The sequence below is a fragment of the Toxorhynchites rutilus genome, chromosome 2 (assembly GCF_029784135.1).
Source record: "Toxorhynchites rutilus septentrionalis strain SRP chromosome 2, ASM2978413v1, whole genome shotgun sequence".
Classification (NCBI taxonomy): Eukaryota; Metazoa; Arthropoda; class Insecta; order Diptera; family Culicidae; genus Toxorhynchites; species Toxorhynchites rutilus.
Window position 1 is genome coordinate 39,342,602 of NC_073745.1, and position 15,219 is coordinate 39,357,820.

Here is a 15,219-nt window from a genome sequence, read left to right on the forward strand (position 1 = left end):
GTAGCAGGAATCTAACGTCACAAAGTAATGATAGATTCCTGCGGAAGGCTAAGCTTTCTTGTTTGAAATTCTGGCTCAACCAAAAACGTAAATAAACAAAGTCCGAGTCACAGAATCGTTTGTTTCTTTGGTCGAAGAAACATTTAACAGATAACAGAAGTTATAAGAAGAAATAAAAAAAATAAAACATTTTAGTTCGTGGCATTTTTTTTCAATGATAATGTAATGCGGAAAATATTTTTACAAATATCCTCTTTCAACGTTATTTGTTGGCTAGTTTTTTTTTGTACCGTACATGAAAATTATTTAACGCATATATAAAATAGCGTGCAGGTTTGTGTTCAGAAACGCTGACAAATTTGTGAATTTTATTGACCCCGTTTTTCTGCATGTTTCTTTCACAAAATTGAACTCGGAGACAAAGTGAACTCAAATTTTTTTTAGAATTCCTCCCGACTGCACGCTATTTACTAATACTAACGCGAACACCTTTATAACATACCTGACAACTGTCTAAGCTCGTTGTTTTAAGATCGCGGTGGGTAAACAATGAAGCCGTCCATTAATGATGTAACTACTTTTTTGCATCGGAAATCAAGTTTCCTTTTCACTTTATATGGATGTTAAAATAAGATTGTGGTTATATAATAGTTCATCAGTCATCCTCGCTCTCAACGTTCGTCAATTCTTTTTTAGTCAAGTTAAGTCATGTTGACGGCGAATGCCGAAGTAGTCCTAGTCGAAGTGAAGCTACTGAGAGGAGAAGAAGCGAAGCTTCGAAGATTCTTGGTCTGTAGGCCTGTTCACAAAGCGCACGTATAACTATAACGTTAGTCATTGGAACAAGTGACTTTTTGCCATGACTCATTCTGATACTGAAGAACACCAGTTGCCCTCATCTTTCTGTTCATTATATGGTCAGCAGCACCGGTTTCCTAGAACGTGTCGGGGACTCTGCGAAAGTACTCCGTTGTACACCGAAGCTCACCCTGAACGTTCTTCTCTGACATTCACATTCTCTCCCTAAGTTTCTGATCAATCACGGTGCCCAATTTGTGCACAATCCGCTCTCATTACTTCAGATAAAGGCCAGGAATTTGCAGAGTTTTGTGGATTTTTACAAAAAAGACAACATTTGTTTCATTGCGATGTAAACGACAGGACGCAGCCAAAAAGTAGGTTGAATGCTGCACGCAATTTCTAATGACGGTTAATTGTTAGTGTATTTATGAGTAATTAAGCAGTCTTTAGCGGTATGATTTCATTCACAGTTTTTTTTTATTTTAACTTCATCATCCTGGGTTCAATTAGGAACAGAGATCGAATTCTCGCTAAGCTGCAAGATAAGTATTCAGTCAATCTATTTAGTTTTCAATGAGTAGCGCAATGTTGAAATTTTCGTCTCTTCCTTTTCACCGAAAATTCCTTGTTATAGAGAAAGAGATGTGAGAATATATATCTTTCTCTGAAGTTGATCGAGAATGCTTTTTCGTCTCTCATTTAATACTGAAAATATGGAGCGATAGATCAAAACTAACCATAACTAACCATAACAAAGTGAGCCTGTCTAGACAGCGTTTATCGATCTGCATTTGGACAGCGTCTAAATTGTATAAATATTAACTCATCTCATGTTCAGTTCACGATGAAACCCAATGTTATCGAATGTTTTCATGCAGTGTTCAGCTGTACTCAAAAAGTGAAAACCCATTATCGACATCAAGAAGTCACTGAAAACGAAACTATTTTTCGGCTAATCATAACTCGCCGAAAATAAAAATCGGCGTTGCGTTTCTCGCGAGAATCAAAGTGATCCTATAACATTCTCTCGCCTCTCATATTCTCAACTATTTTTCTCTGTGAGTGAAAACGGATGTTTTTCTCTCCAATCGGCGAGCATTTCGATCTCCTTCTTCTTTTTTTCTTTTCAAATGACTCTCCCGTTCCTAGAGGAACTTCGCCGTCTCAACGTAGTATTGCTTGCGTCATTTTTATTAGTACTTAGTTGATATTTCTATGCCAAATAACACGTCTTGAATGCATTCTGAGTGGCAAGCTCTAGAATGCGCATGACCACAGTGCAAGTCGGAGAAAATTTCTTTGAGGAAAAATTCCCCCGACCAGAACGGGAATCGAACCCGAACCCCCGGCATAATAATGTGTGACGCTAACCACTCGGCCACGGAAGAACCATTTTTTTCGATCTCCTCCAAAGGTCTTTTTCAAGACCAACATTTTCTGAGACTCCCATTTATCATTATCGAGCATCAAACATGAACTATCATTATCGAAGCCTCCTTCAGCCAAAGACTCCGGCATTCCAGTTCGTTGCAACAAAAAGCGATCTAAACTTGGACTTCCTAATTTCACTTCCTCCGAGCCAGCCTAGATAGCTAAATTTAAGTGCGGTTAAAAACCCTTCTTCATTAATTTTTTTCTTTATTGATGAAATAATTCGTGATTCAGACATGATCAACATAAACTGAACTTTCTTTTATATAATTTTTGGGCTTCCAATGTTATGATGTTTCTTGTTTCTTTTTTAAAGATTCTTTTGTAATTTTGAGGATTGTAATTTGTTTTTTTTTTGTGCAATTCGAGTTCGTGGATAGTGCACTCCTCGGATCATCCGCTTGCGGATATTCGGTACTTTATACCAAATATGTACAGGGAATTTGTATCTTTAAATTTTTCCTCTAAAAATTTTCTATTTGTTTCTAGTTTGAGCGAGATCCGACATTTAGTTTATTTGCAGCGTCACTAAAAACAAATTAACGGTTTTTGCTCGGCGATTTTCGATGTAGAAAATTCTATTGGTCAAAGATATTGTGTGAAATGTTGTGTTCCAAACAAAGTATATTCTGCCGAAATGTTGACACAATTCATACACGGGTTTATGAATAGTATAAGTCATTCATAGATGAACGAGAAGGGATGAACGATTTGTAACATCAAGGATGATGAAAACATCGAATAAATCGTCATTCGAGTTCGAGAAGTCTAGCTCGTGGAACAAATATGTTTGAAGAATTACATTAGTGGCCCTGAAAAGGGCCACATATCAGATAGAAGATGCCGAAGTGGAAGGAGGTATGATGGAAACCACCCTCTGTCCCCATAGACGAGATGCTTCCTGTGTTATGTTTGGATGAAATAAAGAAAAAAAGCTCACCAATCAAATATAAGATAATTATCAACACCGAACACAATTATCAATTTTTCTCATCAGTAAAAACATGGTACTTAATTATAGAGAAACATATTTAAAATGGAAAAGGTTTTCTTTTACAATTTTTTACTTTCTGAGTATTTATTCAACTTTTATTAAACCCAATGCGAATTTTAAATAGACTATTAACACCTAATACGACATTTAGAGCATATGGGGAAACACATTTTCTCATATTTCTTTACTTTTCCAATTTTTCTCATCGTATAAACTCTCTTTGGGTGAAAATGAACACAACAAAATAGACAGCTTAAACCGGACGATCCATCCTCAAGCGGGAGCACACCTTGGTTTTTATTTATGAAAATTGAAATAAATCGTTTCATATATCAAGTCATTTTTAACACAACTGCTATCATATATAATTTTTCACTTACACTTGTGCTCAATTTTTCACAATATACGATCAGTCTTTGATATAGAATTTCACGAAGCAACCAACATCAAGGTTCCAAATTTAAATTTTATTTGCTAAAATTCATCGTATCACTCACCCTTACTTACAATACAAAAATGCCCTCGACTTGCATATATTTGCAATGTCCCCCTATCTTCATGTATTTGCAATGTCGATTTCCCCCAGGCAGCTTGGTTTTGATGTCTCTGTTAGAGAACACAATTCGGTAGGAACAAGGGCTCCCCCTACTTTCATGTATTTGCAATGCCGATTTCTCCCAGGCAGCTTGGTTTTGATGTCTCTGTTGGGGAACACATTTCGTTAGGAACGAAAGCTCCCCCTACTTTCATGTTTTGGCAAAGTCGATTTCCCCCAGGCAGCTTGGTTTTGATGTCTCTGTTAGGGACCCGCCGCATGTGTCGTCAATTTCGACCAATCAGAAGTGGGTATTTCCGTTAGGATAGGGGTTAAGATTTTTCAATTGTTCGATAGTTAGTTTCATGAATTTTTTTATTTTCTTCAATCTTGCTATGGAGTGCCGAAATCGATTGACGCAAACATTTCATCAATCCATCATGAAATGACTGAGCAATAAGTGTTTGAAATTGGGCAATTTTCAGGATGTGCTCGATTTTCGATTTTCAATTTGTACCCCAATATGTTCCCGAAAGACGTAATCCTACGTCAAAAATCAAACTGTTACTAAACAAGAAAATTATTAAAATATGTTTTGTTTGTGGATGTCGAAATGTGACTCAAATACATCTTAGCAAATAACTGTATTTGGGAGCTGAGACCGATACTGATATTGTATAAATGCTTTCCGTTGAGCGAACTTTCGCTCTCTTGTTGCGGGCTCAATGGGATGCGCAGCAAAAAGCCTCTCCACAAGATGCCACACAAACGCACACGGTTAGAAACGGCTTCACTGTGAACTGTAACACATTCAATGCAGTCTCATTCATGACATCATTAGAATTGATTTCAGCGGTCTTCAAATGTCTACAAGTATCTTGGTATCTTTAGCAAAAGCTGTCTTTCCGAAACTTCATAGTTGCCGATTTGTCAAATCGATTTTGACGTGAGACTACGTCTAACCGGAATATATGGTGAGTAAAATGAAACATAAACACTGAACATGCAGGAAAAAATGCAAGATTTCGAATGCTTATAACTCGAACATTTTCTACTGGATCGAAAAGATGTTTGCATCAATTGATAGGGAATATTTCTACGCATCTATCGCAATTAATAAAATGTCATTTTTCATTAGATAAATAATTGAATAACTGTAAAATGTTAAGCGTTATCTAAACGCCCTAACTGCCTCGTTTTGATTGGCCCGATTTACGGTTTCCCCAACACAGACTTCAAAACCAATCAGCGTTGGGGAAATCGGAATTGAAAATACATGAAACTAGGGGGACTTTTGTTCTCTCCGAAATATGTTCCCTAACACAGACTTCAAAACCAAGCAGCATTGGCGAAACCGACATTGCAAATACATGAAAGTAGGGGCAGCTTTTCGGGGGAATTTTTCGTCAAAGAAATTTCCTCCGACTTGCACTGTGATCACGCGTATTCTAGAGCTTGCCACTCAGAATGCATTCAAGGCGTGTTATTTGGCATATAAATCTCAACTAAGTACTAATAAAAATGACGCAAGTAATACTACGTTGAGACGGCGAAGTTCCTCTAGGAACGTTAGTGCCATTGAAGAAGAAGAAGAAGGGACAGCTTTTGTTCCCACCGAAATGCGTTTCTCTAACACAGACTTCAAGTCCAAGGAGCGTGGGGAAGTTGGCATTGCAAATACATGCAATTCGGGGGCATTTTTGTTCCGACTAAAATGTGTTTCCCTACCACAGACTTCAAATCCATGGAGCGAGGGAAAATTGGCATTGCTAATACATGCAAGTCGAGGGCAATTTGTTCCGACTAAAATATGTTTCCGCAACACAGGCTTCAGAAACAAGGTGTCTAGGGAAATTGGGATTGCAAATTCATGCAGGTCGGGAGTATTTTTGTTCCGACTGAAATCTGATTACCTATAAAGACTTCTAAACCAAGGTGTCTGGGGAAATCGGCATTGCAAATACATGCACTTTTATACTCGCTTGCCTTTGTGCAGACTAGAATGCGTTTCCCTAACACGGTCTCCTAATCTTAGGTATCTGGTAAGATCGTGCAGACACTAGAGACATGGCATTTGTTCAAACTTTTTACTCACAACGCAAATATATTGAATTCAATTGAATTCGGAAATTGTTTCATTCAATAAAAAATTCAATCAATACATACAAATGATTACTAAGCTAAGGTAGTCCCACGTCAACCTTGCGGTTATATCATAAATATAACCCACCCATTTTTTTCATTTCGTTGTCAGGTACTCATAACATGTATCGAGCTTGAATTGCTTCCAAAAATTCGGCTTATTCTTTAGACAATTTTGACCGTTCTTGTAATTCCCGATGAAAATGACTAATGCCCTCCAACATTTCCTCTTCCATCGTTGGAACATGCCCGGAAATTCTTTCGCCTGGTTTTACTCATCTTATGAGGAATTCTCCTTTCAGTAACAATTTTTATATCGTAGGATTTTAATAAAAGTTTCTTAATTGCCCTTTTGACTAGACTGTTCCATTCAAAAGCGAAAAAAACAGTACATTGAGTCTGATCACAATGTTACTCATAGATGATCCTTTGGTTTACAAAGATTCTGCGCTAGATCTATTTCATGTAGTACAACGCATCAGAAGTGCAGATAACACAAAGGTATTAAATCACAAAATCCTGGTAGGAGGGACCGTGAACTTGATCCAGTATTTGAGTCGCACAATACGCCAGTGGCTGTGATAAATTGGTTTCACAGCGTTATAATGAGCACCCCATCGACAAACTTTTAATAACACACCTATGTGGCTCAGAAACATTGCTCAGCGATTAGTTGAAACTGCATAAACCGAGTAAACAGATTAAACAGTTCTAAAAATGTCACACATCGTAGATTCTTACCAAAATCATGTTGTTCTCATGCGTCCAGAGAATTGTGTACTAACCCTATGATACGGCTGTTTTTGTTTTTCTTTCTCAACAAATCCTGAACTCCTTCATTTTATCCTGACATGGTTGGAGCGGTCGATAGCCTGAGAACGGGACTTCATGATAACTAAACCCTGCCCTTCCAGTTGTTGAAGGATGTCGTTATCTGAATCTACGGCTCTTCCCACCCAACACGAAAAAGTGGAGTGGGTTATATCTGTGATATGACTGCAAGGTTAACGCAAGGCTAACATTGGCTTGGTAATCATTTGTTCGAAGTTGCATCATAATCAATTCTCAATAAATGGATGAATGGATATTTTGTTTTCCCTTGGAATTGTCTTGCGGTCTGTTCAAATATATACGAAATGATATTATTTCGCTTGTGGACTCTTTTTAACGTTTGACACTCAAATAATCAAAACAAGCTTATTAAATCCTCCGTACATCCGGAATATCTTTTCCGTGATATAAGAAATCATCACGGGAACGCCTAGTTGACTGCCCAAATGCGTGCGAAATTATATTTCACCCCTCACCCCTTCAAGAAGCTATCGCTATTTATAATTATTTAAATAGATTGCTTTCGAAGCAGTTTTGAGCTATTGAAACAAGTTTTTATGGCCAGCAAGTAAAGAAAACATCTCTCGTAGATCTTTCATTTTTCGAATAATGTTATTCTCATTAAAGTTCACAACCTTGTACTTCGAACGTCACCCCCTGGTTTTCAAGACTTTGAATTTAAATCCCAAGACAGAAGTGAAAAATGTAGTATGACGAAATAATGAACGTAAAAATCCAAGAAAGATTCTATAAATGAAAATTTTCATAGGGATTTATTTTGTTAGATAACACCATAAGTAATAACCGGTTACCTTCATTCAAAATCTTTTAGTCATGGTCATGGGTGTCACCCCTCTAAGGGTGCTACCCGGGGAGGACCGCTCCTCCCGCCCCCCCTACACTACGCCACCGCTTTGAATTGAATGGAAGACAGATGGCGTGGAGGAAACCAGGATCGGTGCTTCAGATTCACCATTTGGTTGTCACAGTAAAACACGGCGGTGGTAGTCAGATGATGCATGGTAAATTGACGGCTTCTGGAATTGGAATCATGGTGTATATCGATTTGGCGATGGACAAGATGGCTTAATAGATCTTCCTGAAACGTAACCTGCAGTCTCTCGTTCAGAAATTCGGTCTCCCTCGTGATTACTATTTTAAACAGGATAATGGCCCGAAGCAAACTGACTTCGTGGTGCTGGAATGCCTGCTGTATTATGTCCCAATCAACTCAAAACACCTCCGGAATCACCGACCTTGAACACTATTGAGTATATATGGTGGGAAATCAAGAACCATCCATCCATCAAAATCCAGAAACGAAGCGGAACTCAAAACGACGGTTACGGAGATCTGGGAGGTACTTCAGTCTACAGTGACCTGAAATCTCGCCTCGATGCTTGCAGGAAGTGCTACACGCAAAAGGGGGACCATACCAAATACTAGGGGATTGATTTTTGTTATATTTTAACATTTCTGAACTGATTTCAATGATTTCAATAAGAAAAACTTGAACTGTACACTCAATTTTGCGACGTCTAAATTGGAGATTTTTTGTTTGTATTTTAAACATGAAGTAGAAATGTGACCATTTTAATTTTTTTCTTATCACTACATGAGAGTAAAATGGATCGATTTTACGATGATGTAAGTCGCATTTAATTATTTATTTTTTAACCCCAAAAAACTCAACAATAACAAACCAGCACGAGTTGTATACTCAAATTTGCCATTGACTGTATATCGCCAGCAACAAAACGTGTCCGGTTTAAAAGCAATTTACCGTCCATAATTTGGCAAGTTTCGTTCATCAAGCAGTTTGTTTGCATAATGCCAGGCGTTTTTATTGCTTCGGTGCGCGAATTTTATTTTATTTTTATTTGTACGTCTGAATTGAAGGACCCTGGTGAATGAAAGAAGTAGTATAATGAACATCACAAAATATGCTAAATGGGGAACCTTAGAGCAAACGGAGAGAAAGAGAGAAAGATAGAGAGAAAGGAATGAAAGATATATGTAAATTACTAAATTGAAAGATATATGTAAATTAAAATCAATATGGATTCCAATTCCAAATATTTACAAGCTAGAGTAAAAATTTGACCATTAACGTAACAAAAATAATCTAATTTCAATTGGATTTCATTATGAACTCTCAGTACAAAGTTTGGTCCTTGCCTACAACATCCTGATAGCTGGCAAATTCTGCAATGACTCGGAGCAATGCCAACGCGGTATAAAATATTCATCGGTCATTCATCACTTATTATAGTGCCACAATAGCTCGTTACCACTGTATGAAGGAGTCTTCAAAATGCACAATCACGCTTTGCGTCGCTAGAAGCACATTCATCAGCTTTCTATTTTTAAAACCCCTTCGATCCCACCGGCAATCACACACACACACACACATTAACATAATGCAGCGACAGGGTAATCAACACGGCCCCTTTGCACTTGGTTTTCTCGGCCTCGAGGTGCCGACCTCCAGTTCCCCGTCGGGAAGATCCATCCTGCACAAGGGATTCTTGCTTTCATACGTTGCTGAAATTCCTGACGTGCGCGCAAAATGTCTTCCTGTGTTTGCTCTGGACCCTAACGAGGGATTCGATTGACTGCGGGAAGTACCAACGCAACGACGGGCAACAACGGGCCGGAATGTTTGGAACAAACCCCGCGCAGCCACCGATTCCCGGTATAGTTGTTATCGGGTCTCAATAGTAGGAACATGTGCTGCAGAAGGAAGAGAGGATGTTCGCAGGGAGGAAGACAACACCGGGGTCCGTCTAAATGTGGGGATAATGATGCTGGGAACATTATTCATTCTTTCGCCTAGCCCTGGCTTCAAGTGACCCAATCAGTCGCGACCGGACGGGAGCGTGTTCGAAGCGATGGCGTGGGGAGGCCAACGAGCGAAAGGTTCTGCGGGGGTCGAGCCACATCCAGGAAATTGCTGATAACGCCAGCTTTCAATGGAGGATAATTTATTGCTGGCTCTCTTCTCGGGTGCGATCAGCATCTTCCCGCCCTGTTCTAATCTACCATCGAGTTGTCGAACTTTTTCGTACGTTCACGGGTAGGCAGGCAGGCGGTACACGGTTGAACATCGGAAACGTCAAAAGTTCTCACACACAGAACCTTCACTCTGGAAGTTTGACGGTGAATAATTAATGTGGGATCTTCGCGAAAAGAAAATGGTTGTTCAACAGGCGATAAAAATCTTTTGTTTCATGCGAAAATAGCGTTCTCTAGTTAAACGATGGTACGAAACGACAAGGTTCACAGTAGACCCAGGAATCGGAAGTTGAGAGCTATTATGGTGCCACATTCGAGGCTGGTCAATGGTGAGCTCGTTAAGTTGCGAATGTTTTGTTTTACCGTCTATTTGATGGAATAAAATATAAATTGAAGAGTGTTTTAGACTGTTTGTGGACCCAGATCAAGAGGTGGCCTTTACGGTTGGCGAGGTTGAGGAATCACTTGTAAATACATATATAATAGGTTAAGCACGCGTTTGATTGCACTTTTTTTACGTTTTTGTTAATGTAACATGTTTTTATGCGCCGTTTACGCAATGAATAATGATTGTTTCAAAGCATAAAATAGGAGATTCTGCGAAAACGAAATGAAAAAGAGAGATGAAGTCCATCTATTGCAATTTGTTAAACTTTAGCATGCAGCATTATGTAACGATTCCAAATGTATTTCAAGTTTGTTTTTATTTAATGCTGTTTTGTCTTCGAAACTTTAGTGCGTGATATTGTTTTACTTCGTATTTAGCGTCTTCCTAATAAGATCCAGAATTACATTCTTGTTTGTGTTGACACATGACACATTCGTTGGAACACACAAATAGTTCGTCAAACATGATTCAATCTTTAATTACAATCACTACACCCACGCACCAGAAGCACTTGTAAAGACAACCAACCACATGCAAGCGTTCCCAAATTGGATAAAATACTCCAACAGAGAATAGTCAGAAAGAAAAAAAAACAATTTTCTTCATTGCATTTTTCTAGATCGTGTTGCACTGGTTACGGCACCCCCGAGCTATACGCCACGCATGTATCATTACTTTCCAGCACACATGACACATCCCTTCTGTTACTATCCCTCACTGGCGCCGCAACAGGCACGGTATCCAGGTATGTATCCGCTATCATTCATAAAACATATACACACATATAAACGCATTATACACCGCGCTAAATTGACCCAAATACAACCGCTACTAACAAACCATCACCGGCTCATTCTAACCTCATTCGCAACTTGGATGCAAACAGCAGCAACCAAAAAAAAAACCACAACAAAAAACCTCAAGGCCAAACCCCCAAACGAAACGAAGGGGCTGGCTGCGTGGAACGCAACATGACACTCACCCACGCTAATGACACGGTGTTTTACGGCTCATTTACACGTTCAGAAAAATGTTTGAATGCTTGACCCCATTGACTCTCCCACCGGGTCTTGTTATTACCACAGACCCCAAACCCAAACGCCTCAATCAAAATCTCGAACGAGAGTGAAAAAGCACCATCATCTCGATGGCGGCTACTTCCTCCGATCCATCATCTCGGACCAGTAGCAGCAACAACAGCATCAGCTTTTTTTTCGCTCTGGCATGGTCTTCGGCCGTTTGGTGCGGGGGTTTTGTCCGCCCTACTTCTGACCGCAAGGCTCAAGTATTACGTCCCCCGACCGGCCAGCCGTTGATGACTCGTGTGCGCTTACGCCTGGTTGTGCAATTCACAAAATATACGATACTAAGTTTATTTTATTATTCCGAAAGTCAGTTTAATGAATAAACAGAATTTCTTCAACATAATTACATTGAAATTGAATTTTAACATTTTAATTTTTCAATCATAACGATTAAACGGCGTATGGTAGCAATGGGCTCTATAACGTCGTTCCCCTGCTATTGTTATTAGACGTTATTAGTGAGGAAGGGTTCAAATCAGGATTCACTGCAGTAGTGATGTGATTATAGGAACGCAAACTTTCAGCTTCTGGACGACACGAATTCCTGATGCTTCTGCATGGGCAATCTTGGAAGTCAACAGGGATAATACCCATCTCATCACCTGTGCAGCTCTATTCAATCGTATGTTTCAACACGCGGTGTCGAAGGATATTTTTCGACAACAAGGCAATAAAGTTCCTCTATATCAGGGATGGCCAAACGGTAGTCCGCGGTTTACCGGTCGCCCGCGTAAGTATTCCTAGGCGCCCGCCTGCGGGTCTAGGATAGTGTATCTGCATAACATTGAGTATATCGATTTTTCGTGTAAGTTTCTGTTTAATTTTTGTTATACCGTGCTGAATCATATTTCGGACACTTTGTTCTAATATCTTGAAATGCTTAATGCAGTGATGATATAACTATCAAATTAATATCACAATTGCTTCTGTAGAGTAATCCGTTGGTTTCACTATCACTTCACATGAGAACTACATTTAAATTATAACATAATCGGCAGATATCTTACAACACTACTCACTATCGTTTGTGTTTGACGTTTCCTTCGTGAGCACGTAGAATTTACAATTACTCATCCGAAATTTGAATTCTATCTGTCCGAAATTTGATTTAGTGTCCGAAATTTGATTCTTATTCTTTTCATTTGAAAAGCATTTTATTCGATGATTTTTGACGTAGGACTACGTCTTTCATTTCTGTACCGGGGTGTAAGTTCAGAGTTTCGAAAGCGAGAGAGTGACGCTGGACTGCAAGGTTTTGAACGTTAATTCCTCTCTACCAGCTGAATGAAGTGGTATAATAACCACTTCATCCGAAAGATAAAATGTCAACGAGTCATATGTTTGTCACTTATTGGTCCAAAAAATCGTTTCAATAGCTTAAAAATTGCTTTGAAAGCGAGCTATTGAAGTCATAACAATCTAGCTCATTGATGATGATTGGTGATCGCAATGTGTTCCCGAACACGGACGCAAAATCTAGGCACCTGGAGAAACCGTCATAGCGAATACATGCAAGTTGTGATTTCTTTCTCTCGCTTGCATTGGTGTTTGGGAAACCATAGCGGACACATGCAAGGCGTGAATACTTTTACTCGCATCAGTTTCTGTTCTGCTTTTGCATGGAACAGTCGTGAAAAATTGTTTGCGTGTGAATGCGTCCGAGCGAAGGAATATTCGCACCCATTTCCGCATTGCGATTGCCACATCACGATAAAAACGAAATAAATTTTATGCAAGGTATAGGTATAGATTTTATTTCGTTGTCAGCATGAAATGGCGCCCTGTATTTCTGTTCTGCGCATGGAGTGATCATGAAAAATCTAGTGTTGTTTTCACGAAATCAAAAATGAATCGCGTATCAAACATCTTTAGTTGCTTTTACAAGGCTACTCAAATTTCATCGGTTCGTTTCGAGACCACCAACAAGTTCGAAAGAGTTGAATTTTATGTTAATAACAATTCCATACTTATACTCATCCACCCACACACAAAAAAAAAACTTTCAGCAATCTTTCAAAATATTCATTAATTCATTAATTATGAATTGATTCAGATGCAATTCCCTCTTCGACCTCGACGGCGAGTGCTGCTCTATTGGATGGAGTCACCTTTCTCGGTCTTCAGGAGTGCAACTTCATTCGGAATTTTCGTGACCGCACATTGGATCTAGTTTTCTGCGCTTCCGACGTTAATATAGCCATCAGCGAATGCGTAGATCTCCACCATCCTCCGTTAGTACTATCGTTATCGACTACAGGTGGAGCAATGTCGGCTGCTGAGGATCGAAACGAAGCTGACAATCGCTGAATTATTCTAAAATTGATTTCGCTGCATTCAATGAGTTTCTGGGTAGCTACAATTGGAGTGTCCTTGGTCAGGACGTGAATGACATGGCGGCGCGGTTTTGCGAAATTGTCTGCAACTGGCTCGTAACGAATACTCCTCGAAAGAAACCTCCGTTGTATCCAGCTTGGAGCACTCCACTCCTTCGTGTCCTACGTCGTGCCAAAAATTCATGCCAACGCAAATTGCGTCGTCGACGAACTCTTGAAGCAAAACAAACCTTCCGATTCGCTAGCAATGCATACCGCAGCCTTAACGCAACTCTCTACAAATCGTACGTACGTACTTGAGTAGAAATCCAAAAAGTTTCTGGAATTTTGTCAATTCCAAGCGGAAAACTGCATATATTCCGTCTAAGGTATTCTTGGGAGATCGGGAGTCGTCCTCTGTTCCTGAAACATGTAATTTTGTTTTCAAAACACTTTGCTTCAGTCTTTGTAGTTGATGCAGCCACCCCGTCGGAAGCCGAGAGTGCTGCAGCTAACGTTCCGGAGAATTTAATAGACTTGCGGCCATTCGTTATTACCCTACAGATGGTTGTGAAGGACGTAAAAAAGTTGAAACGTTCAACAGTACCTGGTCCTGATGGCGTTCCAGCGATAGTTTTCTGCCGCTGTGCTCCATCCTTGGCTCTTCCACTCTCCCGTATATACACAGCTTCGTTGGATCATGGGATATTTCCTGACGTGTGGAAGCACTCCTTTATGTTTCCCGTCTTTGAGAAAGGAGACAAGTGTAACGTGACTAATTATCGTGGTATAACCAGCTTATCTGCTGAATCTAAGTTATTTGAGCTGATCGTAAACGATGTTGTCTTCTTCGAAGTTAAGAGCTATATCTCACCAATACAACATGGCTTTATGCCAGGACGCTCGGTTAGCACCAACCTTCTCGAGTTTTCATCGTTTTGTGTCAACCGCCTAGAGGAACGTGCTCAAGTCGATGCTATCTATACCGACATAAAAGCCGCTTTCGATCGAATTGACCATCGCATACTACTGAGAAAACTATCCCGTCTTGGTGCTTCTGAAGGATTCATAAACTGGCTGAGGTCATACCTTTCTGGAAGAACGCTCCGTGTCCAGCTCCAGTCTTACACTTCATCTCCGTTTGCTGTTTCTTCGGGAGTTCCGCAAGGCAGCAATCTAGGACCACTGCTGTTCGCAATCTTCTATAATGATGTGTCACTTATTCTAGCATCCGGCTATGTGTCGATCTATGCAGACGACTTGAAAATTTATCTCACCATCAAAACTCTTGAGGATTGCCGTCGTTTGCAGAGCTTGCTCGACCAGTTCGTGTGTTGGTGTCGCTTGAATAAACTCTCCATCAGCCTCACTAAGTGTGTGATCATGAGTTTCTATCGAATAAAACATTTGCGCTGATCACTAGATCCAATCGTCAGCTTGGGTTCATCTCGAGAATTTCTAGAGAATTTAGTGATCCTTACTGTCTGAAATCACTCTACTGCTCTCTTGTTCGGCCAATTCCGGAAACAGCATCTGTAATATGGAACCCTTATCAGCACATGTGGAGCATCAGGATTGAACGAATTCAAAAACGGTTCATTCGTAGAGCACTCAGGCATCTGCCTTGGCGTGATCCGCGGAACCTGCCACCATATACTGCTAGATGTCGATTACTGAATCTGGAT

General features: G+C 39.8%; 1 protein-coding gene across 3 annotated transcripts in view; it reads left to right on the forward strand.

The window, feature by feature from the left end:
• LOC129770018 (uncharacterized) overlaps positions 1-15,219 on the forward strand; it is a 198,772-nt gene that overhangs the window by 171,763 nt on the left and 11,790 nt on the right. For 2 of the 3 annotated variants that reach the window (XR_008742014.1, XM_055772595.1), the window contains exon 2: positions 10,757-10,882. The exons of the other annotated variant lie outside the window; for it this stretch is intronic. Coding sequence is in view for 1 of the 2 variants with exons in the window: in XM_055772595.1 (XP_055628570.1) it covers positions 10,757-10,882 (126 nt within the window). In the remaining variant the exon portion in view is untranslated. The remainder of the gene's footprint in view (positions 1-10,756; positions 10,883-15,219) is intronic. 3 annotated transcript variants of the gene reach the window in all.